Below are 23,891 nucleotides of genomic sequence, written 5' to 3' on the forward strand. Positions count from 1 at the left end.
AAAGAAAAAAGCTAATTGAACAATAAACTTTGGTGTCTCAACACTGTAACAAACTCCGTAGTTATTCCCCAAGATCACCTCAGTCCACTCTGCACGCAACCGGACAATATCTTTGGCGCCACAACGAACGTGGACGCGGACAGTTCTGTACGGGGACGCGGACAGTTCGGTACGGGGACGCGGACAGTTCTGTACGGGGACGCGGACAGTTCGGTACGGGGACGCGGACAGTTCTGTACGGGGACGCGGACAGTTCTGTACGGGGACGCGGACAGTTCTGTACGGGGACGCGGACAGTTCGGTACGGGGACGTGGACAGTTCCAGAACGCGGACATGATCAGTGCAACACAATCAACTAAACCAGGTCTTTACAGTTGGTTACATTAGTAATATTCATTTTGGATTATTATATAAAACAAACATTCTATGTTTTTTTTATAACAATATGTTGAGATCTGGGTCCATACCCACAAAGCGTCTCAGAGTCGAACATTGGTCGTATAAGTGCTGAGAATAAAGACAGTTTACACTTATGGGTATAAATTAAAGCTATGCATGAAGTCTCTAGTCCCACCTAGTCGGCAGATATTTAGGACACATCGTGAGCTGTCCTAAGTAGTTAAGAGTTAACAGCAGGTGTCTTGATAATACTATAGAATAATGCAGTGAGTCAATGGTTCCTGCGTCACATGTAATTGCTTTGTAGTAGTTAAAAATTATGTTTTATATTTCTATATGATCAATCTATAAATAATATAGACCTACATGCAACAGTATGTCTTGTGTTTTTCGCAAAGATTTATGTATAATAATTATGTATAACAAGTGATACCACGTTTGTCTGTGGCGGTAGGTAGCCTCATGGTTAGAGTGTTGGGCCAGTAACCGAAAGGTTGCTAGATTGAATCCCTGAGCTGACAAGGTAAAAATCTGCCCCTGAACAAGGCAGTTATTAACCCACTGTTCCTAGGCAGCCATTGGAAATAACATCTTCTAACCATGTGTATGTAACCAATAACATCTGCTAACCCTGTGTATGTAACCAATAACATCTGCTAACCCTGTGCATGTGATCAATAACATCTGCTAACCATGTGTATGTGACCAATAACATCTGCTAACCATGTGTATGTGACCAATAACATCTGCTAACCATGTGTATGTGACCAATAACATCTGCTAACCATGTGTATGTGACCAATAACATCTGCTAACCATGTGTATGTGACCAATAACATCTGCTAACCATGTGTATGTGACCAATAACATCTGCTAACCATGTGTATGTGACCAATAACATCTGCTAATCATGTGTATGTGACCAATAACATCTGCTAACCATGTGTATGGGACCAATAACATCTGCTAACCATGTGTATGGGACCAATAACATCTGCTAACCCTGTGTATGTGACCAATAACATCTGCTAACCAAATCAAATCAAATCAAATCAAATTTATTTATATAGCCCTTCGTACATCAGCTGATATCTCAAAGTGCTGTACAGAAACCCAGCCTAAAACCCCAAACAGCAAACAATGCAGGTGTAAAAGCACGGTGGCTAGGAAAAACTCCCTAGAAAGGCCAAAACCTAGGAAGAAACCTAGAGAGGAACCGGGCTATGTGGGGTGGCCAGTCCTCTTCTGGCTGTGCCGGGTAGAGATCATAACAGAACATGACCAAGATGTTCAAATGTTCATAAATGACCAGCATGGTCAAATAATAATAAGGCAGAACAGTTGAAACTGGAGCAGCAGCACAGTCAGGTGGACTGGGGACAGCAAGGAGCCATCATGTCAGGTAGTCCTGGGGCACGGTCCTAGGGCTCAGGTCCTCCGAGAGAGAGAAAGAAAGGGAGAATTAGAGAGAGCATATGTGGGGTGGCCAGTCCTCTTCTGGCTGTGCCGGGTGGAGATTATAACAGAACGTGGCCAAGATGTTCAAATGTTCATAAATGACCAGCATGGTTGAATAATAGTAAGGCAGAACAGTTGAAACTGGAGCAGGAGCATGGCCAGGTGGACTGGGAACAGCAAGGAGTCCTCATGTCAGGTAGTCCTGGGACATGGTCCTAGGGCCCAGGCCAGTTGAAACTGGAGCAGCAGCATGGCCAGGTGGACTGGGGACAGCAAGGAGTCATCATGTCAGGTAGTCCTGGGGCATGGTCCTAGGGCTCAGGTCCTCCGAGAGAGAGAAAGAAAGAGAGAAGGAGAGAATTAGAGAACGCACACTTAGATTTACACAGGACACCGAATAGGACAGGAGAAGTACTCCAGATAAACAAACTGACCCTAGCCCCCGACACATAAACTACTGCAGCATAAATACTGGAGGCTGAGACAGGAGGGGTCAGGAGACACTGTGGCCCCATCCGAGGACACCCCCGGACAGGGCCAAACAGGAAGGATATAACCCCACCCACTTTGCCAAAGCACAGCCCCCACACCACTAGAGGGAAATCTTCAACCACCAACTTACCATCCTGAGACAAGGCCGAGTATAGCCCACAAAGATCTCCGACACGGTACAACCCAAGAGGGGGGGGGAGGGAGGAAACCCAGACAGGCCGACCACAACAGTGAATCAACCCACCCAGGTGACGCACCCCCCCAGGGACGGCACGAGAGAGCCCCAGCAAGCCAGTGACTCAGCCCCGTAACAGGGTTAGAGGCAGAGAATCCCAGTGGAAAAAGGGGAACCGGCCAGGCAGAGACAGCAAGGGCGGTTCGTTGCTCCAGAGCCTTTCCGTTCACCTTCCCACTCCTGGGCCAGACTACACTCAATCATATGACCCACTGAAGAGATGAGTCTTCAGTAAAGACTTAAAGGTTGAGACCGAGTTTGCGTCTCTGACATGGGTAGGCAGACCGTTCCATAAAAATGGAGCTCTATAGGAGAAAGCCCTGCCTCCAGCTGTTTGCTTAGAAATTCTAGGGACAATTAGGAGGCCTGCGTCTTGTGACCGTAGCGTACGTGTAGGTATGTACGGCAGGACCAAATCAGAGAGGTAGGTAGGAGCAAGCCCATGTAATGCTTTGTAGGTTAGCAGTAAAACCTTGAAATCAGCCCTTGCTTTGACAGGAAGCCAGTGTAGAGAGGCTAGCACTGGAGTAATATGATCAAATTTTTTGGTTCTAGTCAGGATTCTAGCAGCCGTATTTAGCACTAACTGAAGTTTATTTAGTGCTTTATCCGGGTAGCCGGAAAATAGAGCATTGCAGTAGTCTAACCTAGAAGTGACAAAAGCATGGATTAATTTTTCTGCAACATTTTTGGACAGAAAGTTTCAGATTTTTGCAATGTTACGTAGATGGAAAAAAGCTGTCCTCGAAATGGTCTTGATATGTTCTTCAAAAGAGAGATCAGGGTCCAGAGTAACGCCGAGGTCCTTCACAGTTTTATTTGAGACGACTGTACAACCATTAAGATTAATTGTCAGATTCAACAGAAGATCTCTTTGTTTCTTGGGACCTAGAACAAGCATCTCTGTTTTGTCCGAGTTTAATAGTAGAAAGTTTGCAGCCATCCACTTCCTTATGTCTGAAACACATGCTTCTAGCGAGGGCAATTTTGGTGCTTCACCATGTTTCATTGAAATGTACAGCTGTGTGTCATCCGCATAGCAGTGAAAGTTTACATTATGTTTTCGAATAACATCCCCAAGAGGTAAAATATATAGTGAAAACAATAGTGGTCCTAAAACAGAACCTTGAGGAACACCGAAATGTACAGTTGATTTGTCAGAGGACAAACCATTCACAGAGACAAACTGATATCTTTCCGACAGATAAGACCTAAACCAGGCCAGAACATGTCCGTGTAGACCAATTTGGGTTTCCAATCTCTCCAAAAGAATGTGGTGATCGATGGTATCAAAAGCAGCACTAAGGTCTAGGAGCACGAGGACAGATGCAGAGCCTCGGTCCGATGCCATCAAAATGTCATTTACCACCTTCACAAGTGCCGTCTCAGTGCTATGATGGGGTCTAAAACCAGACTGAAGCATTTCGTATACATTGTTTGTCTTCAGGAAGGCAGTGAGTTGCTGCGCAACAGCCTTCTCTAAAATCTTTGAGAGGAATGGAAGATTCGATATAGGCCGATAGTTTTTTATATTTTCTGGGTCAAGGTTTGGCTTTTTCAAGAGAGGCTTTATTACTGCCACTTTTAGTGAGTTTGGTACACATCCAGTGGATAGAGAGCCGTTTATTATGTTCAACATAGGAGGGCCAAGCACAGGAAGCAGCTCTTTCAGTAGTTTAGTTGGAATAGGGTCCAGTATACAGCTTGAAGGTTTAGAGGCCATGATTATTTTCATCATTGTGTCAAGAGATATAGTACTAAAACACTTGAGCGTCTCTCTTGATCCTAGGTCCTGGCAGAGTTGTGCAGACTCAGGACAACTGAGGTTTGGAGGAATACGCAGGTTTAAAGAGGAGTCCGTAATTTGCTTTCTAATAATCATAATCTTTTCCTCAAAGAAGTTCATGAATTTATCACTGCTAAAGTGCAAGTCATCCTCTCTTGGGGAATGCTGCTTTTTAGTTAGCCTGTAAACAGTAGGGGCCTGTAAACAGTAGCTATAAAAAGTGATTGAGTAGGCTGCATAGATTTCATGACTAGAAGCTCAAAAGACGAAAACGTCATTTTTTTTTTTGTAAATTGAAATTTGCTATCGTAAATGTTAGCAACACCTCCGCCTTTGCGGGATGCACGGGGGATATGGTCACTAGTGTAGCCAGGAGGTGAGGCCTCATTTAACACAGTAAATTCATCAGGCTTAAGCCATGTTTCAGTCAGGCCAATCACATCAAGATTATGATCAGTGATTAGTTCATTGACTATAATTGCCTTTGAAGTAAGGGATCTAACATTAAGTAGCCCTATTTTGAGATGTGAGGTATCATCATCTCTTTCAGTAATGACAGGAATGGAGGTGGTCTTTATCCTAGTGAGATTGCTAAGGCGAACACCGCCATGTTTAGTTTTGCCCAACCCAGGTCGAGGCACAGACACGGTCTCAATGGTGATAGCTGAGCTGACTACACTAACTATGCTAGTGGCAGACTCCACTATGCTGGCAGGCTGGCTAATAGCCTGCTGCCTGGCCTGCACCCTATTTCATTGTGGAGCTAGAGGAGTTAGAGCCCTGTCTATGTTGGCAGATAAGATGAGAGCACCCCTCCAGCTAGGATGGAGTCCGTCACTCCTCAGCAGGTCAGGCTTGGTCCTGTTTGTGGGCGAGTCCCAGAAAGAGGGCCAATTATCTACAAATTCTATCTTTTGGGAGGGGCAGAAAACAGTTTTCAACCAGCGATTGAGTTGTGAGACTCTGCTGTAGAGCTCATCACTCCCCCTAACTGGGAGGGGGCCAGAGACAATTACTCGATGCCGACACATCTTTCTAGCTGATATGCACGCAGAAGCTATGTTGCGCTTGGTGATCTCTGACTGTTTCATCCTAACATCGTTGGTGCCATGTGTATGTGACCAATAACCTCTGCTAACCCTGTGTATGTAACCAATAACATCTGCTATCCATGTGTATGTGACCAATAACATCTGCTAACCCTGTGTATGTAACCAATAACATCTGCTAACCATGTGTATGGGACCAATAACATCTGCTAACCCTGTGTATGTAACCAATAACATCTGCTAACCATGTGTATGTAACCAATAACATCTGCTAACCATGTGTATGTGACCAATAACATCTGCTAACCCTGTGTATGTAACCAATAACATCTGCTAACCATGTGTATGTGACCAATAACATCTGCTAACCATGTGTATGTAACCAATAACATCTGCCATCCATGTGTATGTAACCAATAACATCTGCTAACCCTGTGTATGTAACCAATAACATCTGCTAACCATGTGTATGTAACCAATAACATCTGCTAACCATGTGTATGTGACCAATAACATCTGCTAACCATGTGTATGTGACCAATAACATCTACTAACCCGGTGTATGTAACCAATAACATCTGCTAACCATGTGACCAATACCATCTGCTAACCATGTGTATGTAACCAATAACATCTGCTAACCATGTGTATGTAACCAATTTTATTTATATCTGGGACTAAGTTTGTTTATGTGTTGGTCTTATGTTCTGTGTTTGTGACCAGTGAGCTAAGATAAGGTGTGGCTTTACCTAGCATAGATTTAGGATTGGTAGGATGGTCCGTTTTACAAGGGTATGTTTGGCAGCATGAGTGAAGGATGCTTTGTTGCGAAATAGGAAGCTGATTCTAGATTTAATTTTGGATTGGAGATGCTTAATGTGAGTCTGGAAGGAGAGTTTACAGTCTAACCAGACACCAAGGTATTTGTAGTTGTCCACGTATTCTAAGTCAGAACCGTCCAGAGTAGTCATGCCAGTCGGGTGGGTGGGTGCGGGCAACAATCAGTTGAAGAGCATTCAGTTTTACTTGCATTTTAGAGTAGTTGGAGGCCACGGAAGGAGTGCTGTATGGCATTGAAGCTCGTTTGGAGGTTAGTTAACACAGAGTCCAAGGAAGGGCCAGAAGTATACAGAATGGTGTCGTCTGCGTAGAGGTGGATCAGAGAATCACCAGCAGCAAGAGCGACATCATTGATATATACTGAGAAAAGAGTCGGCCCCGAGAATTGAACCCTGTGGCACACCCATAGAGACTGCCAGAGGTCCGGCCAACAGGCCCTCCGATTTGACACACTGAACTCTATCAGAGAAGTAGTTGGTGAACCAGGCGAGGCCATCATTTGAGAAACCAATATTATATTGAATGGGAATGGTGTGGTCGTACCACAACAACAGATTGCTGTGGGCGTATAATGATCATTACAAATATTCTCATAAATAGACCGCTGATTGGTCAGCTCTGCCAAAGAGCCAACATGACATTATGTTCTATGAGGAAATAGCAGCATTTTTTAAACTGTCAGATTGAGATTCAAGTTTGGGGTTTTTGAATTTTTTTCTCTCCAATTTATGCTATGACCACAAATATGAGTAAAGGTCTTGTCAACAACATTATTTGGGTATGAGTTAACAGAATACAAACTTTTAAAAGTTAGATTTTTAAAACCTTGTCTGTTTTGTGCCCTGGGATTTGTAGAACCTGTGTTTAACATTTTGAACACAAACACGATATTTGAATCAATACCAGGAGTATTTATTCTGTAACTAGATACCTGGTATATACCAGGAGTATTTACTCTGTGGTTAGATACCTGGTATATACCAGGAGTATTTACTCTGTGCTAGATACCTGATATATACCAGGAGTATTTACTCTGTGATAGATACCTGGTATATACCAGGAGTATTTACTCTGTGTTTAGATACCTGGTATATACTATAGATACCTGGTATATACCAGTAGTATTTACTCTGTGACTAGATACCTGGTATATACTATAGATACCTGGTATATACCAGGAGTATATACTCTGTGTTTAGATACCTGGTATATACCAGGAGTATTTACTCTGTGATTAGATACCTGGTATATACCAGGAGTATTTACTCTGTGATTAGATACCTGGTATATACCAGGAGTATTTACTCTGTGGTTAGATACCTGGTATATACCAGGGGTATTACTCTGTGCCTCGATACCAGGTATATACCAGGAGTATTTACTCTGTAGTTAGATACCTGGTATATACCAGGAGCATTTACTCTGTGCCTCGATACCTGGTATATACCAGGAGTATTTACTCTGTGGTAAGATACCTGGTATATACCAGGAGTATTTACTCTGTGTTAAGATACCTGGTATATACCAGGAGTATTTACTCTGTAGTTAGATACCTGGTATATACCAGGAGTATTTACTCTGTGATAGATACCTGATATATACCAGGAGTATTTACTCTGTGATAGATACCTGATATATACCAGGAGTATTTACTCTGTGATAGATACCTGGTATATACCAGGAGTATTTACTCTGTGTTTAGATACCTGGTATATACTATAGATACCTGGTATATACCAGTAGTATTTACCCTGTGACTAGATACCTGGTATATACCAGGAGTATTTACTCTGTGACTAGATACCTGGTATATACTATAGATACCTGGTATATACCAGGAGTATATACTCTGTGTTTAGATACCTGGTATATACCAGGAGTATTTACTCTGTGATTAGATACCTGGTATATACCAGGAGTATTTACTCTGTGGTTAGATACCTGGTATATACCAGGGGTATTTACTCTGTGCCTCGATACCAGGTATATACCAGGAGTATTTACTCTGTAGTTAGATACCTGGTATATACCAGGAGCATTTACTCTGTAGTTAGATACCTGGTATATACCAGGAGCATTTACTCTGTGCCTCGATACCTGGTATATACCAGGAGTATTTACTCTGTGGTAAGATACCTGGTATATACCAGGAGTATTTACTCTGTGGTAAGATACCTGGTATATACCAGGAGTATTTACTCTGTGATTAGATACCTGGTATATACCAGGAGTATTTACTCTGTGATTAGATACCTGGTATATACCAGGAGTATTTACTCTGTGTTTAGATACCCGGTTTATACCAGGAGTATTTACTCTGTGATGAAGAAATGTCTCCCTTGTTGCATGTAATTGGCATTTGCATGTAATTGCATTTGGTTTTACTAGCGTTTGAGAGCAGTTGGAGGCCACGGAAGGAGTGTTGTATGGCATTGAAGCTCGTTTGGAGGTTAGATAGCACAGTTTCCAAGGAAGGGCTAGAAGTATACAGAATGGTGTCGTCTGCGTAGAGGTGGATCAGGGAATCGCCCGCAGCTAGAGCAGCATCATTGATATATACAGAGAAAAGAGTTGGCCCGAGAATTGAACCCTGTGGTACACCCATAGAGACTGCCAGAGGACCGGACAACATGCCCTCCGATTTGACACATTGAACTCTGCAAAGTAGTTGGTGAACCAGGCAAGGCAGTCATTAGAAAAACCGAGGCTACTGAGTCTGCCGATAAGAATATGGTGATTGATAGAGTCGAAAGCCTTGGCCAAGACGGCTGCACAGTACTGTCTTTAATCGATGGCGGTTATGATATCGTTTAGTACCTTGAGCGTGGTTGAGGTGCACCCGTGACCAGCTCGGAAACCGGATTGCACACGGAGAAGGTATGGTGGGATTCGAGATGGTCAGTGACCTGTTTGTTAACTTGGCTTTCGAAGACCTTAGATAGGCAGGGCAGGATGGATATAGGTCTGTAACAGTTTGGGTCCAGGGTGTCTCCCCCTTTGAAGAGGGGGATGACCACGGCAGCTTTCCAATCCTTCGGGATCTCAGACGATACGAAAGAGAGGTTGAAAAGGCTGGTAATAGGGGTTGCGACAATGGCGGTGGATAGTTTCAGAAATAGAGGGTCCAGATTGTCAAGCCCTGCTGATTTGTACGGGTACAGGTTTGGCAGCTCTTTCAGAACATCTGCTATCTGGATTTGGGTAAAGGAGAAGCTGGGGAGGCTTGGGCGAGTAGCTGCGAGGGTGGCGGAGCTGTTGGCCGGGGTTGGAGTAGCCAGGAGGAAGGCATGGCCAGCCGTTGAGAAATGCTTATTGAAGTTTTCGATTATCATGGATTTATCGGTGGTGACCGTGTTACCTAGCCTCAGTGCAGTGGGCAGCTAGGAGTAGGTGCTCTTGTTCTCCATGGACTTCATAGTGTCCCAGAACTTTTTGGAGTTAGAGCGACAGGATGCAAATTTCTGCTTGAAAAAGCTGGCCTTTGCTTTCCTGACTGACTGCGTGTATTGGCTCCTGACTTCCCTGAACAGTTGCATATCGCGGGGACTATTCGATGCTATTGTAGTCCGCCACAGGATGTTTTTGTGCTGGTCGAGGGCAGTCAGGTCTGGAGTGAACCAAGGGCTATATCTGTTCTTAGTCCTGCATTTTTTGAACGGAGCATGCTTATCTAAGATGGTGAGGAAGTTACTTTTAAAGAATGACCCGGCATCCTCAACTGACAGGATGAGGTCAATATCCTTCCAGGATACCCGGGCCAGGTCGATAAGAAAGGCCTGCTCGCAGAAGTGTTATAGGGAGCGTTTGACAGTGATGAGGGGTGGTTGTTTGACCGCGGACCCGTAGCAGATACAGGCAATGGGGAAGTGATCGCTGAGATCCTGATTGAAGACAGCGGAGGTGTATTTGGAGGGCCAGTTGGTCAGGATAATGTCTATGAGGGTGCCCATGTTTACAGATTTAGGGTTGTAGCTCGTGGGTTCCTTGATGATTTGTCTGAGATTGAGGGCATCTAGCTTAGATTGTAGGACTGCCGGTGTGTTAAGCATATCCCAGTTTAGGTTACCTAACAGAAACTAGATGGGGGGCGATCAATTCACAAATGGTGTCCAGGGCACAGCTGGGAGCTGAGGGGGGTCGGTAGCAGGCGGCAACAGTGAGAGACTTATTTCTGGAGAGATTAATTTTTAAAATTAGAAGTTCGAACTGTTTGGATATGGACCTGGAAAGTATGACATTACTTTGCAGGCTATCTCTGCAGTAGAATGCAACTCCTCCCCCTTTGGCAGTTCTATCTTGACGGAAAATGCTATAGTTGGGTATGGAAATCTCTGAATTTTGTTTGTCCTTCCTAAGCCAGAATTCAGACATGGAGTGTGCTAAAGCAGTGAGTGAAACAAACTTAGGGAGGAGGCTTCTGATGTTGACATGCATCACAGAAGTCAACAAATGAGGGGGCCTGAGGACATGCAGGGCCTGGGTTTACCTCCACATTACCCGAGGAACAGAGGAGGAGTAGGATGAGGGTCCGGCTAAAGGCTATCAAAACTGGTCGCCCAGAGCGTTGGGGACAAAGAATAAAAGCAGCAGATTTCTGGGTGTGGTAGAATATATTCAGGGCATAATGTGCAGACAGGGGTATGGTGGGGTGCGGGTACAGCGGAGGTAAGCCCAGGCACTGGGTGATGATAAGAGGGGTTGTATCTCTGGACATGCTGGTTATAATGTGTGAGGTCACCACATGTGTGGGAGGTAATAATAATAATAATAATAATAATAATATATGCCATTTAGCAGACGCTTTTATCCAAAGCGACTTACAGTCATGTGTGCATACATTCTACGTATGGGTGGTCCCGGGGATCGAACCCACTACCCTGGCGTTACAAGCGCCATGCTCTACCAACTGAGCTACAGTAGGACCAGGAAAGTATGACAGGGTAGTGGGTGGGACAAAGGAGTTATCAGGGGTATGAAGAGTGGAACTAGGGGCTCCATTGTAAACTAAAACAATGATAACTAACCCGAACAACAGTATACAAGGCATATTGACATTTGAGAAAGACATACAGCGAGGCATAAAGTAATCGCAGGTGTTGATTGGGAGAGCTAGCTTAAACAACAGGTGAGATAACAACAGCTAATAAGCTAACACAACAACAGCAGGTAAAATGGCGATGACAAGGCAGAGAGGGTCGGATTAACTACACACAGAGCCTGAGTTCGAGGCTGGGGCCGACAGATAAAAAATTTATAAACAGAATGGAGTACCGTGATTAATGGACAGTCCAGCAGGCATCAGCTATGTGGCCAAGTGATCATAGTGTCCAGCAGGCATCAGCTATGTAGCCAAGTGATCATAGTGTCCGGCAGGCATCAGCTATGTAGCCAAGTGATCATAGTGTCCAGCAGGCATCAGCTATGTAGCCAAGTGATCATAGTGTCCAGCAGGTATCAGCTATGTGGCCAAGTGATCATAGTGTCCAGCAGGCATCAGCTATGTAGCCAAGTGATCATAGTGTCCAGCAGGCATCAGCTATGTGGCCAAGTGATCATAGTGTCCAGCAGGCATCAGCTATGTAGCCAAGTGATCATAGTGTCCAGCAGGCATCAGCTATGTGGCCAAGTGATCATAGTGTCCAGCAGGCATCAGCTATGTAGCCAAGTGATCATAGTGTCAGCAGTAGATGGAAAAGGAAGCCGCCACTACGCTAGCGACACAGCGTTTAAAGTTAGTAGCCAGGGGGTGGTAGGGGGGTCTACTCAGACGGAGGCCGGTTGAAGGCACAGCGGATAGAATATTTGACGGCAGACCAGTCGTGGTGGTGCGGCGGGGCGCCGTGTCGACAGAGAATCCATGCCAGATGGCGAAAGAGGTATTGTAGAATTTTGTTTGCTAGCCAGGATTTAGCCTGGCTCACGGCTAACTGGTGCTAGCTTCGTGGCAGTGGCGTTAGCCACTATAGCCCATCGGTAGCAGCGGTGATCCGGTGCCAAGGTCCAGAGTTTACAGCAAGGACCGGTGGAGTATTGGGCTCTAGCCGTGTATGAGTGGGGTGAACAGCTGAGTAGGCCGGGAGGTGGGCCTCAGGGATAGCTTCGATACTGGGTTCGAAGGTGGGCACAAGCTAGCTGTGAAGATCAGAAGAAGTGGTCCTGGGATTACAAATCCGGTGTTGTAGTGGAGAGACAGTCCGATACTGGTAGACTGGCGAGTATTATCCAGGCTAAAAACAGGGCTGGTATCTGTGCAGAAGGTAAATGCCGCTAGCAGTGGCTACCAATGACTAAATAGCTTGTAGCTAATTAGCTGGTTAGCTTCTGGTGCTTCTTGAATGTGTTCTAAAATTAAAGATAATAGTGATTCCGTATCACATTGGGTGAGGCAGGTTTACTCCTGAGGTACTGACCAATTGCACCCTCTATAACCACTGTGAGTATTGCTTGACCCTGCTAGTAGTGTATGAACATTTGAACATCTTGAAGAATGATTTGAACTTAATGGCCATGTTCTCTTATAATCTCTCCCCAGCCCAGACAAAAGAGGACTGGTCACCCCTCTGAGCCTGGTTCCTCTCTCCCCAGTACAGACAGAAGAGGACTGGTCACCCCTCTGAGCCTGGTTCCTCTCTCCCCAGTACAGACAGATGAGGACTGGTCATCCCTCAGAGCCTGGTTCCTCTCTACCCAGCACAGACAGAAGAGGACTGGTCACCCCTCAGAGCCTGGTTCCTCTCTAGGTTTCTTCCTAGGTTCGTAACTTTCTAGGGAGTTTTTCTAGCCACCGTGCTTCAACATTCTAACATGATCTCTTCAGCATGAGACGACCGTTACACCCAACGACGTGTTTCTGACAATGAGCTTCAAATCAGATCAAATTGTATTTCTCACATGTGCCGAATACAACAGGTGTACACTTTACAGTGAAATGCTGACTGATAAGCTCTTTCCCAACAATGCAGTTAAAATTACGAAGAATGTGCTAAAAAACAAGAATGAGACTATAAGGAGAACCAGTACTGAGTCAATGTGCAGGGTACCAGGTAGTTAAGGTAATAATGAGACTATAAGGAGTACCAGTACTGAGTCAATGTGCAGGGTACCAGGTAGTTGAGGTAATAATGAGACTATAAGGAGTACCAGTACTGAGTCAATGTGCAGGGTACCAGGTAGTTGAGGTAATAATAAGACTATAATGAGTACCAGTACTGAGTCAATGTGCAGGGTACCATGTAGTTGAGGTAATAATGAGACTATAAGGAGTACCAGTACTGAGTCAATGTGCAGGGTACCAGGTAGTTGAGGTAATAATGAGACTATAAGGAGAACCAGTACTGAGTCAATGTGCAGGGTACCAGGGAGTTGAGGTAATAAGGAGACTATAATTGAGGTAATATCCACATGTAGGTAGGGGTAAAAGTGACTACGCAATCTGGATAGAGTTTACATCTCCACATCCAGGGAGTGCACACACACACACACACCCACACACAGGGAGGGAATGTTGTGTTTGTTTAATATTGTTTTAGGACTATGGAAATGGACAATATGATGAGCCTATGGATTATGAAAACAACAACAATAAATGGGAAAATGGGAGGAGAAATTACTAGAGACAGTGTTGTTTAACTCACTGACGAGGACCCATGAGTTCTTCTTACCTTTGTTCAGTAGAAAGGTATCCCTCTCTAAACACTATAGGAAGTTCCATAGACCGGTCACTCTTCATGGACACACAGCTGGGAACAGGGGAGGCTGGTCTCTCCTGCTTGATTGGTCTTCAACACAACAGAGACAAACATTACATCTCTCATCTACTCTGAGCTCAGATGGGGAAACATAAGAAGAGTTTCATTCCATAACGCTATATATCACTTTTCAGAAATGTTGGTAAATTAGCTCTTAGATTTGATAGTTTAAAGAAATGATGAAAGAGTTTAGTGTTTTTCCACAAGCTAATCAGGCGATTGGTCAATGGCAGACATCTATTAGTTAAAAATCTATCAATTGATGTTTAATTTCAGAGAGACATATAATCATATTTTTTTGCTAAATATATATATATATATTATTATTATTATTTATATATATATTATTTTTTTCAACCTTTATTTAACCAGGTAGGCTAGTTGGGAACAAGTTCTCATTTACAACTGCGACCTGGCCAAGATAAAGCTAAGCAGTGTGACACATACAACAACACAGAGTTACACATGGAATCAACAAGCGTACAGTAGAAAAAATAAAGTCTATATACAGTGCAAATGGCGTGAGGAGGTAAGGCAATAAATAGGCCATAGTAGCAAAGTAATTACAATTTAGCAGATAAACACTGGAGTGATAGATGATGATGAGCACATGATGATGTGCAAGAAGAAATACTGCAAAAGAGCAGAAAAGTAAATAAAAACAATATGGGGATGAGGTAGGTAGATTGGGTGGGCTATTTACCGATGGACTATGTACAGTAAATACTACTTTAATAAGGAATTGACGGACTGAAAAAGCATTTAACAGATTACTGTGAAGTAATGTAATGATGATTCATGTTTATTAATTGCCTGTTTTTATGCTCATGTTTTGAAATGATAATTCATTTTACCTTTATTTATTATTTAACTTGGTAAGTCAGTTAAGAACATTATTTTCAATGACAGCCTAGGAACAGTGGGTTAACTGCCTGTTCAAGGAGAGAATGACAGATTTGTACCTTATCAGCTCGGGGTTCTGAACTTGCAACCTTCCAGTTACTAGTCCAACACTCTAACCACTAGGCTATTAATAAGCCTGAACATTAATTCAGTCAATTCTGGTCCAGACAAACGTATTTTCCCAGTACATTCATGTGAAACTGGGCTCCTGGATGCAATGAACTTCATCCAAAAAAAACGTTGTTAAAAACAGAATGTTTCCAGCCTACTTGAGGCGCCCCGAAAATAATATTAAAAAGTTTGGTCCTTGGACACAGAGGGTTTAAACACTAAAGTTACCGTCCATCTAGTGAGGAGAGGAGAACCGGACAGAGATAGCCAGCATCTGTCAACGAGAGAGGGAGAAGCCCTCCACGGGATTTAACAGGTGGAAGAAACAACCGGGGAGCTCCATCGGTCCACAAGAAATGCAGGCAGCCGGTGATGATGTAGTGGTAGCTATGGTAACTAGGATGCTGCTGGTAGAGTAGCTAGCTAGCTTACCGAGCTGTACCGACTAGCTAGGATAACTAGGATGCTGCTGGTAGAGTAGCTAGCTAGCTTACCGAGCTGTACCGACTAGCTAGGATAACTAGGATGCTGCTGGTAGAGTAGCTAGCTAATTTACCGAGCTGTACCGACTAGCTAGGATAACTAGGATGCTGCTGGTAGAGTAGAGTTTGGCGTTTCAACACTGTAACAAACTCCTTCGTTATTCCCCAAGATCACCTCAGCCAACTCTGCACGTAACCGGACAATATGCTTGGCGCCACACCGAACAGGGACGCGGACAGTTCTGTTTGGGGACAGTTCTGTACGGGGACGCGGACAGCTCTGTACGGGGACGCGGACAGTTCTGTTTGGGGACATTTCTGTACGGGGACGTGGACAGTTCTGTATGGGGACAGTTCTGTACGGGGACGCAGACAGTTCTGTTTGGGGACAGTTCTGTACGGGGACGTGGACAGATCTGTATGGGGACAGTTCTGTACGGGGACGTGGAAAGTTCTGTACGGGGACGTGGACAGTTCTGTATTGGGACAATTCTGTATGGGGACGTGGACAGTTCTGTACGGGGACGCGGACAGTTCTGTACGGGGACGAGGACAGTTCTGTACCGGGACATGGACAGTTCTGTACGGGATGAGGACAGTTCTGTACGGGGACGTGGACAGTTCTGTACGCGGACAGTTCTGTACAGGGACGAGGACAGTTCTGTACGGGGACGCGGACAGTCCTGTATGGGGACGCGGACAGTTCTGTACGGGGATGCGGACAGTTCTGTACGGGGACGCGGACAGTTCTGTACGGGGACGCGGACAGTTCCAGAACGTGGACATGAGCAGTGCAACACAATCAACTAAACCAGGTCTTTACAGTGGGTTACATTAGTAATATTCATTTTTTATTATTATGTAAAACAAACATTCTATGTCTTTTTATAACATTATGTTGAGATCTGGGTCCATATCGCCAAAGTGTCTCAGAGTAGAAAATTGGTCGTATAAGTGCTGAGAATAAAGACATTTTATACTTATAAGTGGGTAGGTAACTATGCATGAAGTCTCTAGTCCCACCTAGTCGGCAGATATTTAGGACACCTGGTGAGCTGTCCTAAGTAGTTAAGAGTTTACAGCAGGTGTCCTAAGTAGTTAAGAGTTAACAGCAGGTGTCCTAAGTAGTTAAGAGTTAACAGCAGGTGTCCTAAGTAGTTAAGAGTTAACAGCAGGTGTCCTAAGTAGTTAAGAGTTAACAGCAGGTGTCCTAAGTAGTTAAGAGTTAACAGCAGGTGTCCTAAGTAGTTAAGAGTTAACAGCAGGTGTCCTAAGTAGTTAAGAGTTAACAGCAGGTGTCCTAAGTAGTTAAGAGTTAACAGCAGGTGTCCTAAGTAGTTAAGAGTTAACAGCAGATGTCTTGATAATACTATAGAATGATGCAGTGAGTCAGTGGTTCCTGAGCCACATGTAATTGCTTTGTAGTAGTATTTTAATAATATTTTTATATTTCTATGTGATCAATCCATAAATAATATAGACCAACATGAAACAGTATGGTATATTAATAATAGTAGTTTCTAGTTTATATTTCTATGTGATCAAACCATTAATAATATAGACCAACATGCAACAGTTTGTGATCAACCCATTAATAATATAGACCAACATGCAACAGTTTGTGATCAACCCATTAATAATATAGACCAACATGCAACAGTATGTGATCAACCCATTAATAATATAGACCAACATGCAACAGTATGTGATCAACCCATTAATAATATAGACCAACATGCAACAGTATGTGATCAACCCATTAATAATATAGACCAACATGCAACAGTATGTGATCAACCCATTAATAATATAGACCAACATGCAACAGTTTGTGATCAACCCATTAATAATATAGACCAACATGCAACAGTATGTGATCAACCCATTAATAATATAGACCAACATGCAACAGTATGTGATCAACCCATTAATAATATAGACCAACATGCAACAGTATGTGATCAACCCATTAATAATATAGACCAACATGCAACAGTATGTGATCAACCCATTAATAATATAGACCAACATGCAACAGTATGTGATCAACCCATTAATAATATAGACCAACATGCAACAGTATGTGATCAACCCATTAATAATATAGACCAACATGCAACAGTATGTGATCAACCCATTAATAATATAGACCAACATGCAACAGTATGTGATCAACCCATTAATAATATAGACCAACATGCAACAGTATGTGATCAACCCATTAATAATATAGACCAACATGCAACAGTTTGTGATCAACCCATTAATAATATAGACCAACATGCAACAGTATGTGATCAACCCATAAATAATATAGACCAACATGCAACAGTTTGTGATCAACCCATTAATAATATAGACCAACATGCAACAGTTTGTGCTTTTGGCAATGAGTTATGTATAATAATTATGTATAACTAGTGATTCCATGTATGCAAAGCATTTTGTCTTCATTTTGGCAGATTAACTCAGGTTGGAGTTGGAGCTGTGACCGAAAGGTGGCTGGTTCGAATCCCGGGCCAGGCGCTGGAAAAAACAGGTGGAATTGATTTGACCACTGGAGGGCTGCTGGGTTCACATGCTCAAAACATGAACCTTTTGTTGATCAGAACTCTAGAGGTTCTTCTTCACTGAACCCAAAAATATATATAACTTTTATTGATTTCATATTTTAAGGAAGTGATAGAAGCCTTTTTGGTTCTAGAAGGAACCTTCTGTTCTAAGAGTGTATAATAATAAACACGTTGTTCTTCTGATTATTTAATTATCTACATCATGTTATTTCAAGTTCTCCCTTTGGAGCACAACATCATGTTGTTATTTAATTATCTACATCATGTTTTTATTTAATTATCTACATCATGTTATTTCCAGTTCTCCCTTTGGAGCACAACATCATGTTGTTATTTAATTATCTACATCATGTTGTTATTTAAATATCTACATCATGTTATTTCAAGTTCTCCCTTTGGAGCACAACATCATGTTGTTATTTAATTATCTACATCATGTTGTTATTTAAATATCTACATCATGTTATTTCAAGTTCTCCCTTTGGAGCACAACATCATTTGTTGTTATTTAATTATCTACATCATGTTGTTATTTAATTATCTACATCATGTTATTTCAAGTTCTCCCTTTGGAGCAGAACATCATGTTGTTAAATAATAATCCTGAATTGGGCATGGCTGTAAATGGGGCAGTTGAAGGCATCTAGGGCGTAATATGTGTTCGCTGAAAATGAACATTGTATGCAATGTTGTAGGCAACATTATTGGCAAGGGACTTGATGCCTACTATGCCAAAGATATTTAGAGTTGTTAAACGGGTGTGAAGAGTTGTACGTTGCAACGAGTACAGTCAGGGTGCCGTGGAACCCCTGCAGTACCTCCACAGACCCCGGATTGAGAACCCCTGCAGTACCTCCACAGACCCCGGATTGAGAACCCCTGCAGTACCTCCACAGACCCAGGATTGAGAACCCCTGCAGTACCTCCACAGACCCCGAATTAAGAAACCCTGCAGTACCTCCACAGACCCCGGATTGAGAAACCCTGATTTAACAGATGCTCTTATCCAGAGTGATTTACAGTAAGTGCTTTCATCTTAAGATAGCTATTTATTTTGGAAATAAACTTAATAAATTAATCATAAAATTGTGATCTTACCTCTTAGCTTTGATGTCATGTCCCCCAGAGAGATGCATTTTAGAGGCAGGGCCCCCCTCCTCTCTCTCCCCAGAGAGACTCATTTTAGAGAACTGTCCCCTAAACAGAGATACAACATGTTGGTTGTGGTTAACACAGTGACAACTAAACAGAGATCCAACATGTTGGTTGTGGTTATTAACACAGTGACAACTAAACAGAGATCCAACATGTTGGTTGTGGTTAACACAGTGACAACTAAACAGAGATCCAACATGTTGGTTGTGGTTAACACAGTGACAACTAAACAGAGATCCAGCATGTTGGTTGTGGTTAACACAGTGACAACTAAACAGAGATACAACATGTTGGTTGTGGTTAACACAGTGACAACTAAACAGAGATCCAGCATGTTGGTTGTGTTTAACACAGTGACAACTAAACAGAGATCCAGCATGTTGGTTGTGGTTAACACAGTGACAACTAAACAGAGATCCAGCATGTTGGTTGTGGTTAACACAGTGACAACTAAACAGAGATCCAGCATGTTGGTTGTGTTTAACACAGTGACAACTAAACAGAGATCCAGCATGTTGGTTGTGTTTAACACAGTGACAACTAAACAGAGATCCAACAGGTTGGTTGTGGTTATTAACACAGTGACAACTAAACAGAGATCCAACATGTTGGTTGTGGTTAACACAGTGACAACTAAACAGAGATACAACATGTTGGTTGTGGTTAACACAGTGACAACTAAACAGAGATCCAACATGTTGGTTGTGGTTATTAACACAGTGACAACTAAACAGAGATCCAGCATGTTGGTTGTGGTTAACACAGTGACAACTAAACAAAGATACAACATGTTGGTTGTGGTTAACACAGTGACAACTAAACAGAGATCCAGCATGTTGGTTGTGGTTAACACAGTGACAACTAAACAGAGATCCAACATGTTGGTTGTGGTTAACACAGTGACAACTAAACAGAGATCCAGCATGTTGGTTGTGGTTATTAACACAGTGACAACTAAACAGAGATCCAACATGTTGGTTGTGGTTAACACAGTGACAACTAAACAGAGATCCAACATGTTGGTTGTGGTTAACACAGTGACAACTAAACAGAGATCCAGCATGTTGGTTGTGGTTAACACAGTGACAACTAAACAGAGATCCAACATGTTGGTTGTGGTTATTAACACAGTAACAACTAAACAGAGATCCAACATGTTGGTTGTGGTTAACACAGTGACAACTAAACAGAGATCCAGCATGTTGGTTGTGGTTAACACAGTGACAACTAAACAGAGATCCAACATGTTGGTTGTGGTTAACACAGTGACAACTAAACAGAGATCCAGCATGTTGGTTGTGGTTAACACAGTGACAACTAAACAGAGATCCAACATGTTGGTTGTGGTTAACACAGTGACAACTAAACAGAGATCCAACATGTTGGTTGTGGTTAACACAGTGACAACTAAACAGAGATCCAGCATGTTGGTTGTGGTTAACACAGTGACAACTAAACAGAGATCCAACATGTTGGTTGTGGTTATTAACACAGTGACAACTAAACAGAGATACAACATGTTGGTTGTGGTTAACACAGTGACAACTAAACAGAGATCCAGCATGTTGGTTGTGGTTAACACAGTGACAACTAAACAGAGATCCAACATGTTGGTTGTGGTTAACACAGTGACAACTAAACAGAGATCCAGCATGTTGGTTGTGGTTATTAACACAGTGACAACTAAACAGAGATCCAACATGTTGGTTGTGGTTAACACAGTGACAACTAAACAGAGATCCAACATGTTGGTTGTGGTTATTAACACAGTGACAACTAAACAGAGATCCAGCATGTTGGTTGTGGTTAACACAGTGACAACTAAACAGAGATCCAACATGTTGGTTGTGGTTATTAACACAGTAACAACTAAACAGAGATCCAACATGTTGGTTGTGGTTAACACAGTGACAACTAAACAGAGATCCAACATGTTGGTTGTGGTTATTAACACAGTAACAACTAAACAGAGATCCAACATGTTGGTTGTGGTTAACACAGTGACAACTAAACAGAGATCCAGCATGTTGGTTGTGGTTAACACAGTGACAACTAAACAGAGATCCAGCATGTTGGTTGTGGTTAACACAGTGACAACTAAACAGAGATCCAACATGTTGGTTGTGGTTAACACAGTGACAACTAAACAGAGATCCAGCATGTTGGTTGTGGTTAACACAGTGACAACTAAACAGAGATCCAGCATGTTGGTTGTGGTTAACACAGTGACAACTAAACAGAGATCCAACATGTTGGTTGTGGTTAACACAGTGACAACTAAACAGAGATCCAACATGTTGGTTGTGTTTAACACAGTAATTATTGAAGGTCAATTGTTCTCATTTATTCATTATCTCTTAGAAATAAAACATTTACTAACAGACACATCCAAACTGTCAGGTGATTTAATGCATCACATGAACATGTAGACGTGATTGATATTTTTCACCTTTTATCCATGTAGTGGAACTAATAATAATAACAATAATAATAGAATAATAATAATAATAATATTAATAATACAAATATTAATAATAACAATAATAATATAATAATATTAATAATAACAATATAATATATAATAATATTAATAATAACAATATAATATATAATAATATTAATAATAACAATAATAATATAATAATATTAATAATAACAATATAATATATAATAATATTAATAATAACAATAATAATATAATAATAATAATAATACTAATAATAATATAATAATAATAATAATATAATATATAATAATATTAATAATAACAATATAATATATAATACTATTAATAATAACAATATAATATATAATAATATTAATAATAACAATAATAATAACAATAATAATATAATAATATTAATAATAACAATATAATATATAATACTATTAATAATAACAATATAATATATAATAATATTAATAATAACAATAATAATATAATAATATTAATAATAACAATAATAATATAATAATATTAATAATAACAATAATAATATAATAATATTAATAATAACAATAATAATATAATAATATTAATAATAACAATAATATATAATAATATTAATAATAACAATAATAATATAATAATATTAATAATAACAATATAATATATAATACTATTAATAATAACAATATAATATATAATAATATTAATAATAACAATAATAATTTAATAATATTAATAATAACAATATAATATATAATACTATTAATAATAACAATATAATATATAATAATATTAATAATAACAATAATAATAACAATAATAATATAATAATATTAATAATAACAATATAATATATAATACTATTAATAATAACAATATAATATATAATAATATTAATAATAACAATAATAATATAATAATATTAATAATAACAATAATAATATAATAATATTAATAATAACAATAATAATATAATAATATTAATAATAACAATAATAATATAATAATATTAATAATAACAATAATATATAATAATATTAATAATAACAATAATAATATAATAATATTAATAATAACAATATAATATATAATACTATTAATAATAACAATATAATATATAATAATATTAATAATAACAATAATAATATAATAATATTAATAATAACAATATAATATATAATAATATTAATAATAACAATAATAATATAATAATATTAATAATAACAATATAATATATAATACTATTAATAATAACAATATAATATACAATACTATTAATAATAACAATATAATATATAATAATATTAATAATAACACTATAATATATAATATAATAATAATAACAATAATAATATAATAATATTAATAATAACAATATAATATATAATAATATTAATAATAACAATATAATATATAATAATATTAATAATAACAATAATAATATAATAATATTAATAATAACAATAATATATAATAATATTAATAATAACAATAATAATATAATAATATTAATAATAACAATATAATATATAATAATATTAATAATAACAATAATAATATAATAATATTAATAATAACAATATAATATATAATAATATTAATAATAACAATAATAATATAATAATATTAATAATAACAATATAATATATAATACTATTAATAATAACAATATAATATATAATAATATTAATAATAACAATATAATATATAATATAATAATAATAACAATAATAATATAATAATATTAATAATAACAATATAATATATAATACTATTAATAATAACAATATAATATATAATAATATTAATAATAACAATAATAATATAATAATATTAATAATAACAATATAATATATAATAATATTAACAATAACAATAATAATATAATAATATTAATAATAACAATATAATATATAATAATATTAATAACAACAATATAATATATAATAACATTAATAATAATGTCTCACTTTCTCTTTTAATAATTTCTCTCATTCTAGTGTGTTGCTTTGTTCAACAGGTATGATATTATGATGCTGTTACTGAATTCAGTTCATAATATTAATGTTAAAAAAAGTATGTTCAGTGGTTTCATACCAAATTACACAGGAAGCAGGAGATCATTGTAATATAGAAAACAACAAATGTTCTGATATTATGAAAGATGATTTAAAACTATGATACTAAATAACCACAATATACGAATCGTA

At 39.5% G+C, this 23,891-nt stretch overlaps 1 protein-coding gene across 1 annotated transcript in view; it reads right to left on the reverse strand.

Moving 5' to 3' along the window:
• LOC124027854 overlaps positions 1 to 23,891 on the reverse strand; it is a 38,369-nt gene that overhangs the window by 12,052 nt on the left and 2,426 nt on the right. Inside the window, exons 2-3 of the mRNA XM_046340104.1 lie at positions 19,176 to 19,274; positions 13,922 to 14,038 (exon numbers count right to left, since the gene is read on the reverse strand). Coding sequence (XP_046196060.1) covers positions 13,922 to 14,038; positions 19,176 to 19,258 — 200 coding nt within the window. The 5' untranslated portion in view covers positions 19,259 to 19,274. The remainder of the gene's footprint in view (positions 1 to 13,921; positions 14,039 to 19,175; positions 19,275 to 23,891) is intronic.

Source organism: Oncorhynchus gorbuscha, unplaced genomic scaffold (assembly GCF_021184085.1).
Source record: "Oncorhynchus gorbuscha isolate QuinsamMale2020 ecotype Even-year unplaced genomic scaffold, OgorEven_v1.0 Un_scaffold_3532, whole genome shotgun sequence".
Taxonomy (NCBI): domain Eukaryota; kingdom Metazoa; phylum Chordata; class Actinopteri; order Salmoniformes; family Salmonidae; genus Oncorhynchus; species Oncorhynchus gorbuscha.